The sequence below is a fragment of the Colletotrichum aenigma genome (genome assembly GCF_013390185.1).
Source record: "Colletotrichum aenigma strain Cg56 chromosome Unknown KSG_Cg56_contig01, whole genome shotgun sequence".
Classification (NCBI taxonomy): domain Eukaryota; kingdom Fungi; phylum Ascomycota; class Sordariomycetes; order Glomerellales; family Glomerellaceae; genus Colletotrichum; species Colletotrichum aenigma.
Window position 1 is genome coordinate 2512877 of NW_023500907.1, and position 18440 is coordinate 2531316.

At 53.5% G+C, this 18440-nt stretch overlaps 6 protein-coding genes across 6 annotated transcripts; 2 read left to right on the forward strand and 4 right to left on the reverse strand.

Annotated features, from left to right (window-relative positions):
* Nucleotides 1-526: 526 nt before the first annotated feature.
* arg4 (Carbamoyl-phosphate synthase arginine-specific large chain) lies at nt 527-4352 on the reverse strand (the record flags this gene model as incomplete). Its single annotated transcript, XM_037315939.1, has 5 exons — nt 527-634; nt 697-2048; nt 2163-2187; nt 2241-3922; nt 4013-4352. The coding sequence occupies 5 exons, from the start codon at nt 4350-4352 to the stop codon at nt 527-529; spliced, it is 3507 nt and encodes a 1168-aa protein (XP_037184884.1).
* A 1315-nt stretch (nt 4353-5667) lies between these two features.
* On the reverse strand, nt 5668-7324 carry FRS2 (Phenylalanine--tRNA ligase alpha subunit; the record flags this gene model as incomplete). The annotated part of the gene is made up of 3 exons (XM_037315940.1): nt 5668-5797; nt 5852-6870; nt 6929-7324. The coding sequence occupies 3 exons, from the start codon at nt 7322-7324 to the stop codon at nt 5668-5670; spliced, it is 1545 nt and encodes a 514-aa protein (XP_037184885.1).
* Nucleotides 7325-7880: 556 nt separating this feature from the next.
* Nucleotides 7881-8965, forward strand: dsc4 (DSC E3 ubiquitin ligase complex subunit 4; the record flags this gene model as incomplete). The annotated part of the gene is made up of 2 exons (XM_037315941.1): nt 7881-8137; nt 8191-8965. 2 exons carry the CDS (start codon nt 7881-7883, stop codon nt 8963-8965), a joined length of 1032 nt encoding a protein of 343 aa, XP_037185830.1.
* A 67-nt stretch (nt 8966-9032) lies between these two features.
* On the reverse strand, nt 9033-10241 carry RCL1 (RNA 3'-terminal phosphate cyclase-like protein; the record flags this gene model as incomplete). Its single annotated transcript, XM_037315942.1, has 1 exon — nt 9033-10241. One exon carries the CDS (start codon nt 10239-10241, stop codon nt 9033-9035), a length of 1209 nt encoding a protein of 402 aa, XP_037185829.1.
* A 309-nt stretch (nt 10242-10550) lies between these two features.
* CGCA056_v000682 (uncharacterized protein) lies at nt 10551-13097 on the forward strand (the record flags this gene model as incomplete). The annotated part of the gene is made up of 1 exon (XM_037315943.1): nt 10551-13097. The coding sequence occupies one exon, from the start codon at nt 10551-10553 to the stop codon at nt 13095-13097; it is 2547 nt and encodes an 848-aa protein (XP_037185832.1).
* Nucleotides 13098-15542: 2445 nt separating this feature from the next.
* On the reverse strand, nt 15543-18319 carry NOP14 (putative nucleolar complex protein 14; the record flags this gene model as incomplete). Its single annotated transcript, XM_037315944.1, has 2 exons — nt 15543-17966; nt 18020-18319. 2 exons carry the CDS (start codon nt 18317-18319, stop codon nt 15543-15545), a joined length of 2724 nt encoding a protein of 907 aa, XP_037185831.1.
* Nucleotides 18320-18440: the final 121 nt, after the last annotated feature.

Consider the following 18440-nt stretch of genomic DNA (forward strand, 5'->3'; position numbering starts at 1 on the left):
GGCCATCACGAACTTCCAAGATGATTACTACTGCTGTAGGCAAATATTTTCATGATCTGATAGTCGTCTCTGTCGTCTCTGTCGTCTCTGTCGTCTCTGTCGTCTCTGTCGTCTCTGTCGTCTCTGTCGTCTCTGTCGTCTCTGTCGTCTCTGTCGTCTCTGTCGTCTCTGTCGTCTCTGTCGTCTCTGTCGTCTCTGTCGTCTCTGTCGTCTCTGTGTCAGCGTAGTCACTACTTACGCCTCTTGCTCTGCACGCACATCATGGCCACAATGGTATCCTGAGTCTTTTTCAACTTTTGATTCCGCCCTTAAATACTCCAGGCTATCTACAACAAAAATCAAGTCTTTTTGTTCACCCCTAAATCAGGATTGTTTTTTCGTATCCCCCCTCCGATATCACACCATCGCCAGTAAAAAAAGACGAGTAGTTTCCGGCTAGCCATTAACTCCTTTTGAAAATGAAACAGAGAGAGGGGGTTTGCAGCTTTTGTTTTTTTATCTTCCCTTTTAAACTCCTCTTCTATATTTACAACGGCTTGCCGCCGAGGAAGTCAGACCAGCGGCGGACCTCAGAGGGAATGCCCTCCTTGCGAGGAAGCTTCTCGCTCATGCACTGAGCGAAGAGCATGGCAGTCTGTCACCATCGTTAGCATTTGCTTCACAGCTGGGATGTCTTGTTCGGGGAATTGAGCTTACCTTGGGCTCCATGAACAAGGGAACGCCGAAGTCGACGGCGTTGCGGCGCATGACGTAGTCGACGTCCATGATGGTCTTGCCACGGGCCTGCGCAAGGTTGAAGACACCGCGGATGTCGTACTTCTGGAAGACCTCACGGAGGGCGCGCTTGTCCTCCTTGGGAAACTCGATAACATCGACGGTGACGTTGCCCTTGGCGTTGGACTCGATGAACTGCTTGACCTCGTTGTCGGCGGCGTACAGCTTGTAGCCGAGAGGCTGGAGGTAGTTGACAACAGTGATGAGCCAGTCCTTGTTGAGCTCACCCCCGAAGAGCAGACCCTCACCAGGCTCGGGCATGCGGAAGTTCATGGTGGACTGGAGGGAAGTCCAGTAGGCCTCGACGAGGTCCTTGCCGAAGCAAGCAATCTCACCGGTAGAGGCCATCTCGACGCCGAGGAAGGGGTCAGCGCCAGCCAGACGAGTCCAGGAGAACTGGGGAACCTTGGTGGCAAGGTAGTCGCGTTTGACGGCCATGGGGTCCTGGGGCTCAGGAACCTGCTGGCCAACGAGAGCCTTGGTGGCGATGTCGATGAAGTTGGTGCCAAGGACCTTGCTGACGAAGGGGAACGAACGAGAAGCACGGAGGTTGCACTCGATGACCTTGAGTGCAGGCTCGCCTCCCTCGGGGTCATCAGCCTTGATGATTTGCATGTTGAAGGGACCAGTGATGCTCCAGGCCTTGGCAACCTTCTGGGCAATCTCCTTGCAGCGGTCCATGGTGGTTTGATCCAGGCTGGCTGGGGGCAGGACGAGGGTGGCGTCACCAGAATGGACACCAGCCTGCTCGACGTGCTCACTGACGGCGTGAATAATGAGCTCGCCCTTAGACGCAACACCGTCAACGTCGATTTCCTGAGCGCCCTCGATGAATTTGGTGATGACGACGGGGTGGTCAGGGGAGACGTTAGAAGCAGCCTCGAGCTTCTCCTTCAGGTCCTCCTGGCTGCGGATGACAGTCATGGCAGCACCAGAAAGGACGTAACTGGGACGAACCAGGACAGGGTAGCCGACCTGCTCGGCGAAGGCCTGGGCATCCTCAACGGAGGTAAGTTCCTTCCAGGCGGGCTGGTCAACACCGATGCTGTCGAGGATCTCGGAGAACTTCTGTCTGTCCTCGGCCTTGTCAATGTCCTTGGGGTCAGTTCCCAAAACATTTGCGCCGCCGGTCTCTTGAAGCCTAAGAGAAATATTTTGCGGAAGCTGACCGCCAACGGATACAACGACGCCAGAAGCGCTCTCGAGTTCGTAGATATCCATGACACGCTCGTAGCTGAGCTCCTCGAAGTATAACTTGTCGGCGGTGTCAAAGTCTGAAAATGGTTAGCGCATGTTTAAAATGGGGCCATGTTGTGTAAGTCAGAGTCCAAAGTCCGATCGTGGGCTCAGGGATCTCAATAATCAACGAAGGATGCGTGAGCACATACCTGTAGAGTAGGTCTCCGGGTTGTACTTTCGGCTTGTAAGTATTCGGACTGTTTATGTGGATGTATTCGGGCACTTACGTTGATCATGACAGTCTTGTTGCCCATCTCGCGGAGGGCCTGGGTAGCACCGACAGCGCACCAATCGAACTCAACAGAGCTACCAATGCGGTAGACACCGCTGCCAAGAATGATGATTCCCTTGTCATCGAAGGTAACATCATGGGAAGAAGCGTTGTAGGTGGTGTACAGGTAGTTGGTGTCAGCAGGGAACTCGGCGGCAAGAGTGTCGATCTTCTTGACCCAGGGGCGGATGCCGAATCCAAGACGAGCCTCGCGAACCTTGTCCTCGGTGCTGCCAACGGAGTTGGCGATCTGACGGTCAGAGAAACCAAGCTTCTTGGCCTTCAGGATCTGGTCCTTCTTGAGAGCCTCAAGGCCACCAGCCTGCTCCATCTCGCGGGTGCAGTCGACCAGGTTCTGCAGCTTGTACAGAAACCACTTGTCGATCTTGGTGAGCTCGTGGACCTTCTCAACGGAATAGTTCTCGTGAAGCATGGCCTGGCCGACGGCGAGCCAGCGGCGATCAGTAGGGTTCTGAAGCTCGAAGTCAAGGTCGTCGAACTTATCACCCTGGAATCCCACAAACTTGGGGTCGACCTGGCGAATAGCCTTTTGGAAAGACTCCTCGAAAGTACGTCCGATAGCCATAACTTCACCAACAGACTTCATGGCACTTCCGATATCACGCTTAACGTGCTGGAACTTGGAAAGATCCCAGCGAGGCATCTTGGTGACAATGTAGTCAAGAGAGGGCTCGAAGTTGGCAGTCGTGGTCTTGGTAACGGCATTAGGAAGCTCGGGGAGGCTGTGGCCAAGACCAATCTTCGCAGCGGTATAAGCAAGAGGGTATCCAGTAGCCTTGGAGGCCAAAGCAGAAGAACGAGAAAGACGAGCGTTGACCTCAATAACACGGTAGTCGAGGCCGTCGGGCTGGAGAGCGTACTGAACGTTACACTCTCCCACGACACCAAGATGGCGGACAATCTTGATGGCGGCGGATCGGAGCATGTGGTACTCCTCATCGCTCAGGGTCTGACTAGGGGCAACGACGATACTGTCTCCAGTGTGGATACCCAAGGGGTCGAAGTTCTCCATGTTACAGACAGTAATGCAGTTGTTGTTCGCATCACGGACGACTTCGTACTCGAGCTCCTTCCAGCCCTTGAGGGACTTCTCAACCAAGATCTGGGGAGAGAGTGTGAGAGACCTGGCGGCCATGTTGCGCAGCTCTTCCTCGTTGTTCGCGAAACCAGAACCAAGACCACCAAGGGCATAGGCGGCACGGACGATAATAGGGTATCCGACCTTGTTAGCGGCATCGAGAGCCTCCTCGACGGTGCCAACGGCGATGGACTTGGCGATGGGAATATCGATCTCCTCAAGAGCGCGGGCAAACAAGTCACGGTCCTCAGAGACCTCAAGAGTCCTGACGCTAGTTCCAAGAACCTTAACGCCGTACTTCTCCCAGAGACCCGCGCGCTGCATCTGGACACCGAGGTTCAGGGCGGTCTGACCGCCAAAGGAAAGGAAGACACCATCGGGCTTCTCCTTCTCGATCACGTACGACACGTATTCCGGCGTGACGGGAAGGTAATAGACCTCGTCGGCGAGCGAGTGGTTGGTCTGAATGGTAGCGATATTGGGGTTGATGAGGACCGACTTGACGCCGGCCTCCTTAAGAGCCTTCAGAGCTTGCGATCCTTCACGATGACTCCATGTTAGTCGGGTCCTCTTATTCATTGTGACTCATTCTTGGCACTCGAGACTCGAAAATAGTCGAGGAAACGAACCTGAGTAGTCAAACTCGCCAGCCTGGCCAATGGCGAGACCACCACTGCCAATGACCAAGACCTTCTTCACGTCGACGCCAACGTGGGGCTTGATCACGCCGCTCTCGAGATAAGCCTTCGGGTTCGGCGCAGTTTGAGCAGCGCTGGGACGGAGCGCGCTGGCAGTAAATAGGCGCTTCTGAAGCAACTTCGCGCTGCTGGTCTGAAGAGAAGCTCTGACGGAGGAATTGGCGGCGGCAAGAGTGAAGTTGCGACCAGCCAGAGCTGTAGGGACTCGCCGACCATGTCGGAGGACGGCCGGGGCGCGGCCTGCCAAAGTGTTTGACATGGCCGACGGCATTTTCAAGGTCTTAACAAGCCAATGCGACAAAGACCGGTAGGAAGAGAGTGAAGCCTCAAGGTCAGGGCCAATTGAATGGTTTAGGACCGAGAGAGCAGAAGAATATAGCCGCCGCTTGGGAGAGTTTGTGACTCTTCTGCCTGAGCTCTGTTAAGGTTGTCGGGGGAGGGACACTGAAGTAGAACCGTAGGTAGGTCAGGTCTTCCTCTTCAGCAAAAAAGGCGGTCCGGGTCCGAATACTCACACCAGATAAGATAAGGAAATTTTTCTCTGGGTGTTGTTGAATGGCCGATCGGGGGGGCCCAACAACCGTCCAACGCGCTAACTGGGGTAATATTTCAGGCGGCCCTTTTCCTCAGGGCCCCATCTGCAGACCAGGAACCACTTGGCGGCCGTTATCGCAGCCTCCGCCAGTGTCACCGCAGTGACAAAACCCTCGTCCCTCGTCCACAGAGGCTGTCCTTCCCCTCAGATAGGCGAAAAATTCTGCCAATGCAGCTGTAACAGAGTTTTACGGGGGTTCCAAACTGTCGAAACCTTCACTGCAGCATTTAATTGACCTAACGGCTGCCCCTCAATTGCGCCTTGTTTGCATAGTCTTGCCCGGTTGCTGCGTCCTTCTCGGTGTACACAGCGGGCTGAGCTTGGGCAGACAATATGCCGCATTGTTTCCATCTCAGACAGCAAAGATGCACGGCACAGTCACCCGTCACACATCAGGCTGAGCATGTGAGCAATATAAGCGGACCTCCTGTCTCCCTGTGCTCCAGCTACAGCTCCCAAAACAACAGAAACTGTGACTCAACGCTGATCTATTGCAGCAATCTCACACAGCTGCTAAACGTTTGCACGCACCTTTCCCTGTCTGAGCTTTCGTGCTGCGATCTGACGTCTGGTCAAGCCCCGCCATATCTGGCATGTGCCCCGCCATTCAATGCCGGGGAGTTCTGAATTTCCCCATCCTTACAGCCATTGGCCAATACCAATGCGCCGAACCAGCGCAAGTAATGCCGACGGAGAAGCCGGAGGACGCCAAAAACTGTGCTGGCGCCGATGAGAGCGATGAGGGGAGCTTCGATCCCTCATAAGGATCAACCAACACCCTGGTTGACACTTCATATAGTCTTCACGAAAACAGCTAGCCGCGGTCCACGACTCGCGGGTTCCATCGGTGTCCCGGTGAGAATGATTCATCCAGCAGTTGCCAATGACTCTTCAAAATGTGGTATTCCATTCGCCAACAAATGCCAGCCCAAGCTCATCTCGTGTAAGTCGTGTCCCTATTTTTTTTTCTAACTTCCCATGCCGTTCATGTCTAGCTCTTCTCTAATCTCACCGCCGGGTTCCTCTCGATGAAGTTCAAATCCACCTTGTGGCCAAGCAGCTCACGAATGTTTGAAATGCCGTATTTGATCATTGTCGGTCTCTCCAGAGACAGTCCCCAGCTAGTTCTCGTCGTCAGCAAGTAATCATTTTAAAACAGAATTGGATCAACTTACCCATATACTCTCATATCCTTGGGCAGACCCATCGCCTCCAGCATCTCTGGTCTGAACATACCGCTGTTACCAATCTCGACGAGCTTGTTCAAGCCCTTGTGGAAGGAGAAAATCTCCATGCTGGGCTCTGTGTAAGGGTTGTAGGCAGGCTTGAACTTGATGTCAGTGATGCCCATCTTGTTGAAGAAGATCTCCATGAACTCCATCAGACCACCCAGAGTCAGGCCGTAGTCAGCGATAACACCCTCGACTTGGTGGAACTCGGCCAAATGTGTGGCATCAACGCTCTCGTTACGGAAGACTCTGTCAATGGAGAAGTAGCGCGCCGGAGGAGGCCTGCCATCAGGTCCCTTCTTGGCAGCCAGCTGGTGAAGTACAGCCGTAGAGATGGCGGTCGTGTGAGTACGGAGAACCAATCTCTGAGCCTCATCGGCAGCCCAGGGGTAACGGTATCCGATCGAGCCGAATTTTCCATCTTGGTGCACCTGCTTAACATTCTCCCAATAGGTCTCGTAGTCCTTCTTGTCGTCCGCAGACCCAGGGCCAGGCTTGTCCGCAACCTTGGGGTCGGAAATATAGAAGGTGTCCTGAAGATCTCTTGCGGGATGTTGTTGGGGGACGAAGAGAGCGTCGAAGTTCCAGAAGCCAGACTCGACGAACTTGCTGGTCGGCATCTCCTCGAATCCCATCTCAAAGAAGATTTGTCTGAACTCGTGTCGGACCTTGTTCAGAGGGTGAAGGGCACCGGCATTTTGGTCGGCACCGAGGGCCTTGAAGTTGTAGGGCTTGAAGTTGGCAGTCTTCCACGAGCCAGAGGCAATCATGTCGGCCGTAAGGTCCGTCTCCTCTTTCTTGATCTCGAGAGCGAACTCCGGTCCCTTCTGGATCTTGAAAGTAATGACCTTTTGGGTCTTGATGAGTTTGCGCTTCTTCAAATCCGTGATGACCTTCGAGTCGTGGGTGTGCTTCTCCTGGATCTCCTTGAGTTGGGCCTGGGTTTCGTCTTGGATCGACTCGGTCTGTGAATGCACTATTAGAGCCAGGCGATTTGGACAGTTTGATACAAAATGCACTCACAGTCGCAACAAGCTTTCCGGTAGCCTCCTTCTTCACCCACTTGTTCTTGAAGGCCTTGCCCTGACCCAACTTGGTGACATTCTTGTCGCCAATAGCAGCCTCAAGCTCCTGGATCGTCAGACCCTCCAGGGTTTTGCGCACCGCCTCGAAGACACGAGCCTCATGACTGCCGTGTTCGGCAATCTGCTTGCCCTCGGCCTCGAGAACTGCCTCTTCGCGCTCAATTGACTCGTACTTCACCATGGAACGGCTGGCAAGTCGGTCGAGAGCCGCCTTCAGGTCGGCGAACTGGAACTCCGGGAAGTACTCGGCGGACAGGACAGGTTCCTTCACGGACAGGGCGAGGAGAATCTGGGATGTGAGGTCCCCAGAGGGACCGTTGCTTGCTGTCGCCATGATTTGGGTCGTTGGTGTCGGGATTTTGAGCCGTTCTTGACTGACACCAAGGTTGACGATGTTCGCTCCGTTGAGTCAGAGGCGCAGCCGGGCGGGCAGTACTGGCAGAAATTTGGCTTGACCATCAAATCGGAGGGGAGTGTGGACCCTGCGCCAGATAGGAAGGAGGGGTCCTCTCGTATCTACGTTCTACCGATCTCCGGGTGTTGACAGCCAGGCCGCCCGGGCAGGCCCACAAGGATTACGGGAGCTGACTGCCTGCTACTGGGGAAGAATGGAGGTCTTCGGACCGGCAGGCGCGTCTGTGCATTATCCCTCCATTAGAAGCTTGCCTAAGCTGTGGCGTCACTCTCGGCATCCCTGCAGCTACGGTCGGCCACCCTTATCCACAACGTCAAGTTGCAACGGTCGCCGAGGTCTCTACGAATATTTCCATCGTGAGACCGCACATTCAACAGTTCCGAACTCACATTCTCTTCGGTTGCTGGAGTATGTGAAGCGACGCCTCTTCTAACGCCGCAGCGATTTTCTTCGACACCAATGAGGCCCCAGAGCTATGGTCGATGATGCTGCGCCCGATACCCTCCCAGGCCGATCGATCCCTCCATCAGATGGTCAAGAGGATGGTGGAGGGGCCCCAGAGCTGTCGCTGCCCGCGGGTGACTCGATTACACGAGGTGCCCAAAGGCGACGACGCCGCAAACATCGGAAGATCAACATTGGCCTTGCGAGAAAGTTCGACCTTATGACCAAGTTGCTGCGGAATCTCGATGCTCTGGTATACGCGGAACTTTGCACACTGTATTATATGGAGTATGGAGTTCGTGTTCTCGCTTCAATCGACTAGATTCTAACCCGACCGCCAGGTGTTCGATATTTCGCTTCGCTGTCCGCGTGTATGGTCAACATCACTGGCTTACGCCTAAGCCCCATGACTACCCCTTGACGATGGAGGCCCCGCGCTCGCAGGTCATTTCAGTATTCGTTCCGAACCTCATATGCATTATCCTGCACATATTCTCAGCCTTACCCACTGCTGGTGAGGCAGCCAGAGGTTATCTTCATGGCGGTGTTATCGTCGACTTCATTGGACAAAAGCCACCAACCTCGAAACTCACATTTTTGGCTCTGGACCTCATCATCTTAGCTGTCCAATGTTTGATGCTAGCCGTCCATTCTGAGCGAGAAAAGCTGCGACCGCTTGTACAGCCTTTCTGGCCTCAAGTGTTAGGAGGACAAAACACAGCAACATCGACCCAAGATCACGACGCCGAAGAAAGGGGCGTGCACAGGGATGCACCCGGATTAGAAGAGGAGGCCACTGAGAGCATAGAATTACAGCCCCTAAGACCCAATCGGGATGTGGTGGCAAGCAATGAAGGAGAGAGGAGCCGAGACAGCAGTCGATCTTCTCGCTGGGTTCGCTCGCTGAACGGGAATCATCTCTTCGACGTGCTCACTTCAGGGAATGGGGTACTCGGCGAATTTCACATTTCTCACACGATTAGGAACGCCACGACAGACTTTCGCGGAGCAGCAGGGCATTCACTACAAACCTTGGGTTATACTGCTGCGTTAACTAGGCTCTCGGCGATGAGGAGAATGCCCCGTTTAGAACGCAATCAGAGGAATCAAAGATAGTGCAAATGGGTACCACAAAAAGTTAATGCCGACTGGTCTTCAAATGGTGCCGGTGCACCTTGGTATCTTACGCAATCTTGCGACCAACATTACCTACACCGCTGCCCTTTACAGAAACAAGAATGTCACCCGAATCGTCGTCGTCCACGTCCCTCAAACCCCAACTGCTTGCGCCAAACGTTCGCAAGTCCCGGGCCAAGCCAACCATCTCCTCCGTACCTATGACCTCTTTCCCTATCCTCAATCTGCCCACATCCTCGGAGCCCATGGCCATCATCGTCAATACCGTGCTGGCAGACGACGTGCTGACACATCCTCCCTGTGCAATATTCTCCAGCAACTGGTAGGCACAGTTCTTTCCGATATCTTCAGGCACGACACCACCCACTGGGGGCGCGACAACATCCGCCGAGTAGAGGACGCCAACAGAGCTCGATTCGGCGACCAAACTCAAACCAAATCCAATACCTGTCCGTGTCTTGGACTTATCAGCCGCCTCAATGAGCGGCGCCTGGTCGTACTGAGCCGCAATGTGGATGTCTGAGACCAATGCGTTCAAGATCTCTCTCGCGGAGTGGATCATTCTGCTGTTGTTGGACGCTGACACTCCTGTGCAGTATGCGACACCTCGTATCCTCCTGATCTTGCCGGGATTTCGGTTCAGATGAAGCGTTTTCGGAAGTCGGACCTGGCTAGCGAATCGAAGCTCGACGATACCTCCACCACCTCTGCCACCCTTTCCAGGGCAAGATCGTTGCAGAACCCTCAATTCAATTCGCGCCGGTGGGATTCCAAATAGACCGAAGAGAGGTAGAATAGCTGTGCGGAAGGAGTCGACAGAGATGTCGCCGGTCTCAGTCGCAGAGGTGATGACACCAGGTCCCATAAAGCGGACGTTGACATGGGCTTTGGAGAAGGGCGCGAGGAGGCAGAGTGGCAGGAGGAAGTATGTGACGCCGCGCTTGTTGTTCGCCGGCAAACTGTGCTCGATGACGTCGCCTTCGGATGCGCCAAACCCAGCAATTGTGCCGGTGATCAGACCGGGGTTGTACCTGATCGTGGTACCGGTGTATGAAATCTCCACAGAGCTTCCATTGGTAACAGCTTCGAGGAGTCGGAGGAAAGAAACCTCATGCGGCGCTAGACCTGGATGTGTCGGCGACGAACTGCGGATTTTGGAGATGTTGACGGGTCGTCCCGTGAGGGTGGATAGTACTAATCGTTGCGCAAAGGACCGATGTCCTGTAAATCGCAGCCATTCCGGGGCGGAAGACATCGTGCCGGTGTTTCGTGGCTAGCGATGCTCGAGTGAACGAGAAAAAAAAGTTAGGTAGACCGAGCAAAGCGAGTCTGAAAATTATCTTTTTCTGCCACGGTGTGGCGGCCGGGAGCATTGCGAACGGCAGGCGGTAAAGCTGTCAGTGGGTTTTTGATAAGATAAGGCGATTCCGCGCTGCGCGCATCTGGGTTCAGGGTCCATCAAAAAATCTGACCCAGCCCGTTCACAACCTTTCCTTGAGCTTCCTTTGCGCCAAACTCAACTCTTCCGTATTTCTTTCAATGTCGACCAACTTTGCCTCTCCTTATGTCTCATAGAGCTCTCTTTCGTGACATTACGTGTCGAAACACATTCATTTGCCAGTCCTGTCTTTCGTCATTAGGGACAGCTGCAACCCCGCAATCATGGGCTACCAGACATAGCTCTCGCTTGGCCCGCTGCCGAATCCAGAGACGAAATGCCCAGCATATCGACCCGCCGACGACCGAATCTGCTTCCGACGAACCTCCAAAAAGCGCGGCAGCTGCACTTTTAGAAGAGTTGACGCAAAAGAAAAAGAAGGGAGAGCCCACCTGGCGCTTCTTTGAGAAGAATGCGGCAGGCAAGGTCAAGGCCCTTCAGGGCGAAGATGCATACAATGATTCTCTAAGCGGATCGAAAGCGTTGGAGGAGGACCTCAAGAAGAGCATGATAGCCAATATCAAGTCGACCCTGTCAAGTCTTCAAGACGGCGGACTCCTGGCCCCATTCGGAGTCAACGACATCGATTCCATCGCGAAGGATTTTGAGGCACAATTTGAAGGAGCGAATACTCCAGAGGAGATGACGGAGACTATGGACCTGTACATCAAGAGCCTGGAAAAAAAGCTGGAAGAGAAGGGATTTGATGTAAGCGGATTCGACGATTCGAACCCAATCGCAACATTAGGGACGATCCATGAGGCGACACAAAAAGACCCGTCGGAGAGAAAGAGTGATCCGATACCACAGATACCCGAGAGCGCGTGGAACTTCAACCAGCGAAAGCGCATTTCTCGATTTAACACTACATTAAAACGAGCCACGTATAAAATACGACGAGGAGAGGAGCCAGATGCGAAGACGATACAAACAGTCTGGAAGCTTTACAGCTTGACGAGGCCAACTCTATCCAAATCATGGGCTAGTGTACCCCATGAGGTATGGGACGTACTCTGGCAAATCTTGTCGGTGGACGAAGCCAGGAATCCCGGCCGACTGACTTACCTCTCGATGTTGGCCAGAGACTTGAGCGAGGCCCACATTCCTCTCAGTCCATCACAGCAACTGGTGACGATAGAAGCAATGTTTGTTGATGGATGGGATGCTAAGGCTATCGAGAGTTGGAAGAGATGTATGCCAACGTTGGGCGATAGCGGAGCAGAAAACTTCCAGGATTTCTGGGAGCTCGGAGTGCGCATGTTCAGCCAAAAGGGCGATGTTGTCCAGGCAGAACGCGCAGCCAATAAGCTTTTGGAACAACAACTCGATCCCCGCATTCTGGTGCCGTTGATCAGAAGCTGCGCAGCAGATCCAGCAGAAGAGTCAAGACAGAAAGCGTGGGACACCTACCGACGGATGAGAGACCTGCTTGGTCCTTCGATGGGGCTAGAAGACTACGATCTGGTCATCTCATTTTTCTTGACAACAAACCAGACGGTTCAAGCCCTGCAAGTTTTCGTCGACATGATGTTTTCAGGAACGGTCGACGTGAGGAACCAAGACGTACTGCCCTCCAAGATCGGCAATAAGTTTTTCTTTGGGAAATGGCTCAAACGATTGATCGGTGCAGGGGATCTGGATGGAGCATATAGCGTCTTTCAGTTCATGCAGTCGAAAGGCATTGGGGCGGCTAGTATCCAGATAAATGGCCTCATCGGCGCGTGGCAAAGATCAGGAGGAGCCGACAACCTCCAATTGGCGGATAGCCTTGCGTGGTCGATGATCCAATCTCGCATCGAGTTTGTCAAGAACCGCCGCCGACTATCAAGTATAGATGGGCCCGGTCGCATTGTGGAGGTGTCTGATTCCCACGCCGAGCTCGCTGCGGTCCCAAAGGCAACGCTGGAGACTTTCTCTTTGCTCGCCGAGAATTACCGTCTCCGAAGCCTGCTTAACAAACTGGAGGAGTTGTGGGACGCCTCGAGAGAAGCAGAAATCAGCCCGGACGCCTTTATGATGAACCAGCTGATCGAGTCTTTCTCCCAAAAGGGCGGTCTCTCTGAAGCAAAGGAGGTATATCAGGTACTCGTCCACGAGCGACAAGTGAAACCCGACCCGTACACCTTCATGGCGCTCTGGAAGATGCTAGCCATCAACAGACTGCACAGCGTAACCGGAGATTTGCGCATCATGGAAATCAAGAGCGCACGAGAGGTGTTTGCGGAGACTATCCGCTTTGCCCACGTCTTCAAGGCCGAAGGTTTCGACGGTCAGTTCGCAAGGAAAATTCTTCACTCTTTCCGCCGATTGAAAGACAACCCTGGAATCGTCGTAGCCCTGCAGACACTGAAGGTAGTTTTCGACTGGACGCCACCAGAGATGCTTACTTTCGAGATGCTATTCGAAACTACCAGCCTGAAGTTCGATACTGGAGCAGCTAGGCAGAAGCTGCGGTTGGCAAAGCGCAATATGGACGCGTTCGTCGAGGCACAGCCCCGACAGCCCGGAGAGCCCAATACACTCGAGGAGATGACGCAGAAGCAGCGAGGGCAAGAGATGTCCGATTACCTTCAGTCGAAGTACATCAAGGAAATGGGTGTCATTCCAGAAGGTTTAATGGAACAAACGGCTGAAGAGATGGGCGTGTATGATATTCTCATCAAAAAGCCCTAGGGGCAAAAGTCCTCTCTGTATTATGTAGACTAAGATCTGTACACTTGTAATGACACCTATCATGACTCCACCACCATGGCTTGTAGCAGTTAAGCCCCGAATGCTATGTCTGTGTAACGGATTAACGACGCTGCACCGTTCAACGTGTCCAAGCAACCACGTCCTTGCCACTTAGTCGTGATCTTCCTCTGTCAATCCAGGACATCCCTCCATCTCTGCGTCCGGATATGTGTACTTGCACCAGAAGCAATAGTTGTGCTCCTTACTCAGATACTCCACCAACCGCCGCAGCTTCTCTGCTTCCTCCAACTCGTTGAATTCGTCCAGCTCTGGATCCTCTTCATCGAGATCCTCCGCCGTAACGTAAACTGTCTGCTTCTTTCCCAGCGCCATCCTGTCGTCCTCATCTTCCTGGTCATCCTCGTACGTCGGCAGCCGCGACAAGCTCTGCTCCAAATCGTGCTTCATCTTCCGATCCCTCTCTTTCTCCTCACGATGCCTCACCAGCCCGCGCCATAACACGTTAATGGACTTGAGCGGCCTCGACTTGGCCCCCGTTGCCAGCTTCTTCTTCCTCTCCTTCAGCTCCGCGTCTTCCACAATCTCCCCATCTCCGACGCCCAGCTCCTTCTCCTCCGCCATCCTCTCTGCCATCCTCTGCGCCGCAAAGACCTGACTCTGGACTCGCGCCGTCTCCCTCTCCTGCCTGATGCGATCGCGGTACTCGAGCGGGTCGATCTTGACCCTCTTCCCCTCTTTGACCTCTTCCTCGAACCTCTCTGCCGCCTCACGCAGCTTGCGCTTCCTTTCGCTCTCCATGCCGATACCACCGCGACCGTCCTTGATCTCCACAGCAATCGGCTCTGTCCTCGCAGTGGTGTTGCCGTCGGCACCCAGCGCGCCGCCTTTGAAGCCCATCTTGGCCATCATCGCAAGACCCTTGCTCTTCTTGGCAGCCGCGTCATTGAGCATAGAGCGCGAGAGGGCTTTTTCGCGGGTGGCTTCTTCCTCGGCGGCGAGTTCTTCTTTCGACTTGACGCGTCCTTTGATCTCGCCTTCGCGCTTGAGGCGCTGGCGGCGTTGCAGTGACGTTTCTGCGCCCCGTGATGAGGTTGGCGGGGGCTCGTCGAAGGTCATGTTCATGTAGTCGTCTTCATCATCAGAGGCGGCGGCCTGTTTTGGATCCATGGCGCTGGGCGGATGTAGAAACCTCTGGCGGTTCACAGTGTTATGGATGCGTGAGCAGATGTAAGTGAGAAAGAAAAGTAACCTGGAAATTTGATTCGAGGCTGAGAGACGGCTTGTGTGATGGCGCAATCTCGCACTTTCAATACCCAGGTCAGGTGAAGTTAGAGGTGCCCGAGTACAGTGTTATTTCATTCAAGAAGCTCGCACGGAAGCAATTTAAAAATTGATGTGTTTTGGTTGTTGCGAGGAAGGAAGCTGAGTTGAATGAATGCAGGAAATGCCTGGGACTTATTGTGGAGGAATCGGCGCTGGAACCAGCTGCCACCAGGTGTCCGTAGCTCACTATGGGTCGAAGCCAACTGCACTTGACATGCTCAACTCAAACTTGTACAGAGATGCAAGAAAGAGATGCTCCGATGGATACTTATTTTTTTTTTATTTTTTTCACTTATTGAGCTAGTGTAATCTAATTGAGTACTATTTCTCCTTTGGAAACTCAGACTTAGAAATACTCTCAGCGATTTATACATCACTACTGTTACTTCGAAATCTAAGAAACAAAGCAATGAAGGGATCACATTTCAACATCAGGAACTTCAGCTAGGAACGTCATTCCATATTGTTCTAGCTTCAAGTGTCCTCTACTCTGTTATCCGAGTCTGTCCGTGTGAGTCACTGAAGACCAACAAGTGTGACAAATCGACTGATCACGAATGGGCTCGAGAATATCTCACCTCGCGGCGCCTACCAGTACCTAGGTAAGGTTATGTTCTGTTCTAAAACGTTGTATTGCAGACAGGAGGCAAAGTTTCTCCAGCTACTTGTGAAGACATTCTGAACCGAATCCATGCACCAGGCTAAGTAGCACCTCTACTAAGTTTGTTGATGATACTGAAAACACGAATATTCGACCAATTTGATGCGCGAACCAGGTCTAACAATTTCCCTCGAGCGCATGTAGCTGTCGACTTGAAGCTGACGGGTTATATGGATAGAGCATGATTTTTGGCCGCAGATGCAGACGATTAATTCCCATACGAACGGACTCACGAACTTAGGACAAAGGCTTTGAGATAAGTCTGTTTGCCTCGAAATCTTTCTATTCCGGTCTTCATCTTCCCATCCAGACGTCTCGGCCCAGAAACAGTGGCGCCAACCCGTCCTCATGCTGGTATTCAATACAAAGAGAAAATAAGATGCCGATAAGCACGTATAAACTTTTAATTACGCAAGCAAGCAGACGGACAACGAATATGTCTACCTGTGTCTCGCCCTCTTCCTGCCCGCCTTCTCCCTCTCGTAAGCATTGGACTCTCTGCCCTCCTCGTTCTGGATCTCCGCCACGAGCCTCTTGTACTTCTTCTCGTATGCCTCATCCTTGGCCTTCTTGACGCGGAGATTCTCGCGGGCCATGAACTGGGCGTCCTTGCGCAGCTCGCGCATGGCGCCCTTGCGCTCCTTCTTGTGCTCCGCCTTGAGCTTGGCCATCTCCGCGCGCTCGCGGTCGGGGTCGTAGTGCTTGTTCGGGTCGAAGGAGTCCTCGAACTTGGGAATAAAGGTCTTGATGGCGAGGGGCTTGTGGTGGTGTAGCTCGAGCGGGCGACGGGAGAGCTGAGCGATCTTGAGCATGCGGTCCAGCTTGACCTTGGACTTCTCTACTTGCTCACCGAGCGCCTCGGGGAACTTGGAACGGCAGGCCTTGCTGTTTAGATGCGCGACGAGGTTCAGGGCAGGCTGGAATGTTTCGTAGAAAGCCGACTTGCCAGTCCATGTGTCAGCGGCGGCACCCAGGAGCTGGACGGTGGTGCTCAACAAAGCAACTTTCGTAGACTCAGCCTCCTTGCCGGATACACCAGTGGCGGAGCAATCCTTTGGAGAGAGCTGGCGGAGCTCAATCTTCTTCGCATTTGCTAGGCGAATACCGTCCGCAGGCTGGTGAATAGGGAAGCTTCCCGTGGCCGGAGGGGCTGTGGGAGCCAGGGCGGAAAGGGTGTTGAGGCAGTAGCTCATGACCTCGGGGACGTAACGCTTGGAATATTGCTGGTACTGCACGGCCAAGGTCGAGAGGTAGGTGCCAATAGCGTAGTCGATGAGGGTCTGCGGGATCTTGCCGCCAAGGTAGCGCCCGATAGTTAGCATTGCAGGTGTCGTGACTTGGTGGAAGTGATCTGAAGTTGGGAATGTCGACCCAATCGCAGCTAGTAATGTCAAGTCTCCCATATGCAGAGCAAGAGGACGTTCTTGGCTAATTGTCTCGAGATGAGACCGGTACTGTACGGCAATCTCGATGGGGAACATCTTGGCCAATGAGTGGATGTGTCGAACGACACTCTCCACTGCTTGGAAAGACGGGCTACCATCACTGCGATCGCTGGCGACCAGATCGACAAGTGCTTTGGCAAAGTTTCCAAGCTTCTCCTTATGCCTGCTGTCCAGCTTTGGATGGTAAAGAGCTCTGATGCGCTGCACGATGGTGGGCATCTTGTCGCCAGGGTATTTCTGCACAAGAGCCTGCAGCTCATCGTAGCTTTGCGGGCATGGAAACGTGAATGGCAATTCGCCATCCACAGCCATCTTGTCGCCTGTAGGCGCACTTGTGAAGATTGAGCTCTTGGCTTCTTCTTCATTGAGCAGGCCCTTGGTAAATTCGTCGTCTTCGTCATCCTCGGCCTCTCCCTCTCCGTCACTCTCCTCGCCAGATTCTTCTTCCTCTTCGCTGACGGGTTCGAGATCCGAGCCACTGGCAACCAGGTCGTCGTCGATGATAAAGTCGTCCTCATCGTCGAAGCCGAGTTCGGTTGCGGTTGGGCGAGTCTTGATTCCCTTGCCAAGGCCAAAGTCCTCGTCCTCCTCTTCGGTGATAAACTCGAAATCTGGCTGCCCAGCAGGATCGTCTTCCATTTCTTCATCTTCATCTTCTTCATCATCACTGGAGACGGGCTCTCCGTTCATTCGCTTCAAACGCTTCTCCTCAAGCTCCTTGAGCCTCTTGGATTCCTCTTCCGCCTTCTCTTCGTCGGTCTTTGTTCGCTCGGCGGGCGCAGCTCTGCGATCCTGGACGAGCTTCTTGAGGCGCAAGTCGAAATCCTTGTCGAAGGTAGCCCTATCAACGCCAGCAATCAACCTCCCTGAGTTATCCGACTTCGTAGTATCATTCTTGCCGCCGGCAAACAGGAGAGCCTGAAGGTTTGGCAACTCCTTGTCCAGCTGCAAACGCAGATCTTCGTCTTCGTCCTTTGCAACCTGACGCTCATACTTGTACGCCTTCGATTTCGCAATAACTTCCTCCATGACTTCCTTCTTTGACTTTTTCCTCTCGGGTTGGTCGTCGCCGGCATCCTCGTCTCCCAGTTCACCAGCACGAGCGCGCTTCATTCTCTTTGCCAGCATATCCGAATCGTCGCTCTCGAAGCCGTTGAGGTCGTCTTCGTCAAAGTCGTCTGCGAGCGCTGAGTCGTCCAGGTTGATCGATTGACCCATGTGGGTCAGTTCTGTGAGTGGCTCGGCCTCCTCGAGGTCGAAAAGAGAAGTCTTCTTGTGTGACCTTTGCTTCTCCCGGGCGAAACGTTCAATCATCTTTTCCTCCTCGGCCATTGCTGGGTCGTTTTCACCGAATCGACGATCGAGTATTCCTCCGACCTTGTTTCGCTTCTGCATCTCGACGAGCAAAGTCTCTCGGCGCTGTGTTTGCAATTAGCAGATTGTTCCTGCGATCAATGAGCTACTCTACGTACCCTCTGCTCGCCGATAGACTTTGCTACTCCAGGACGACCGCTAATTCCCTTTGCGGCGGCTCCCGCGGGAGGCCTGTTGCTTGTGACATCAAACTTGGGTCCTCTTGGGTTGTGCTTCAGGTCAAACGGATTGAATTGCTCTCTGATTTGCCCCAGGGCCGCACTCTTCTGCAGACGCTTGTCATTCTTCGCTTTCTCCTCCTGTGCAATCTGGCGCTTTTGCTTTTTGGACTTTTGCGGTCCGATGATCCCCTGCTCCTTGAGGGAGGACTTGAGCCTTTTGAGCTGCGAGCCGGCCATTTTGTCGAGTGTTCCCCAAAAATGGTGTCGTTTTCGCAACTGGAGAATGGCAGGCACTAATCTTCCAAAAGTTTTTTGAGAGCGACTGTGCCTTATCTTATCAACATAGTGGGGAACCAAA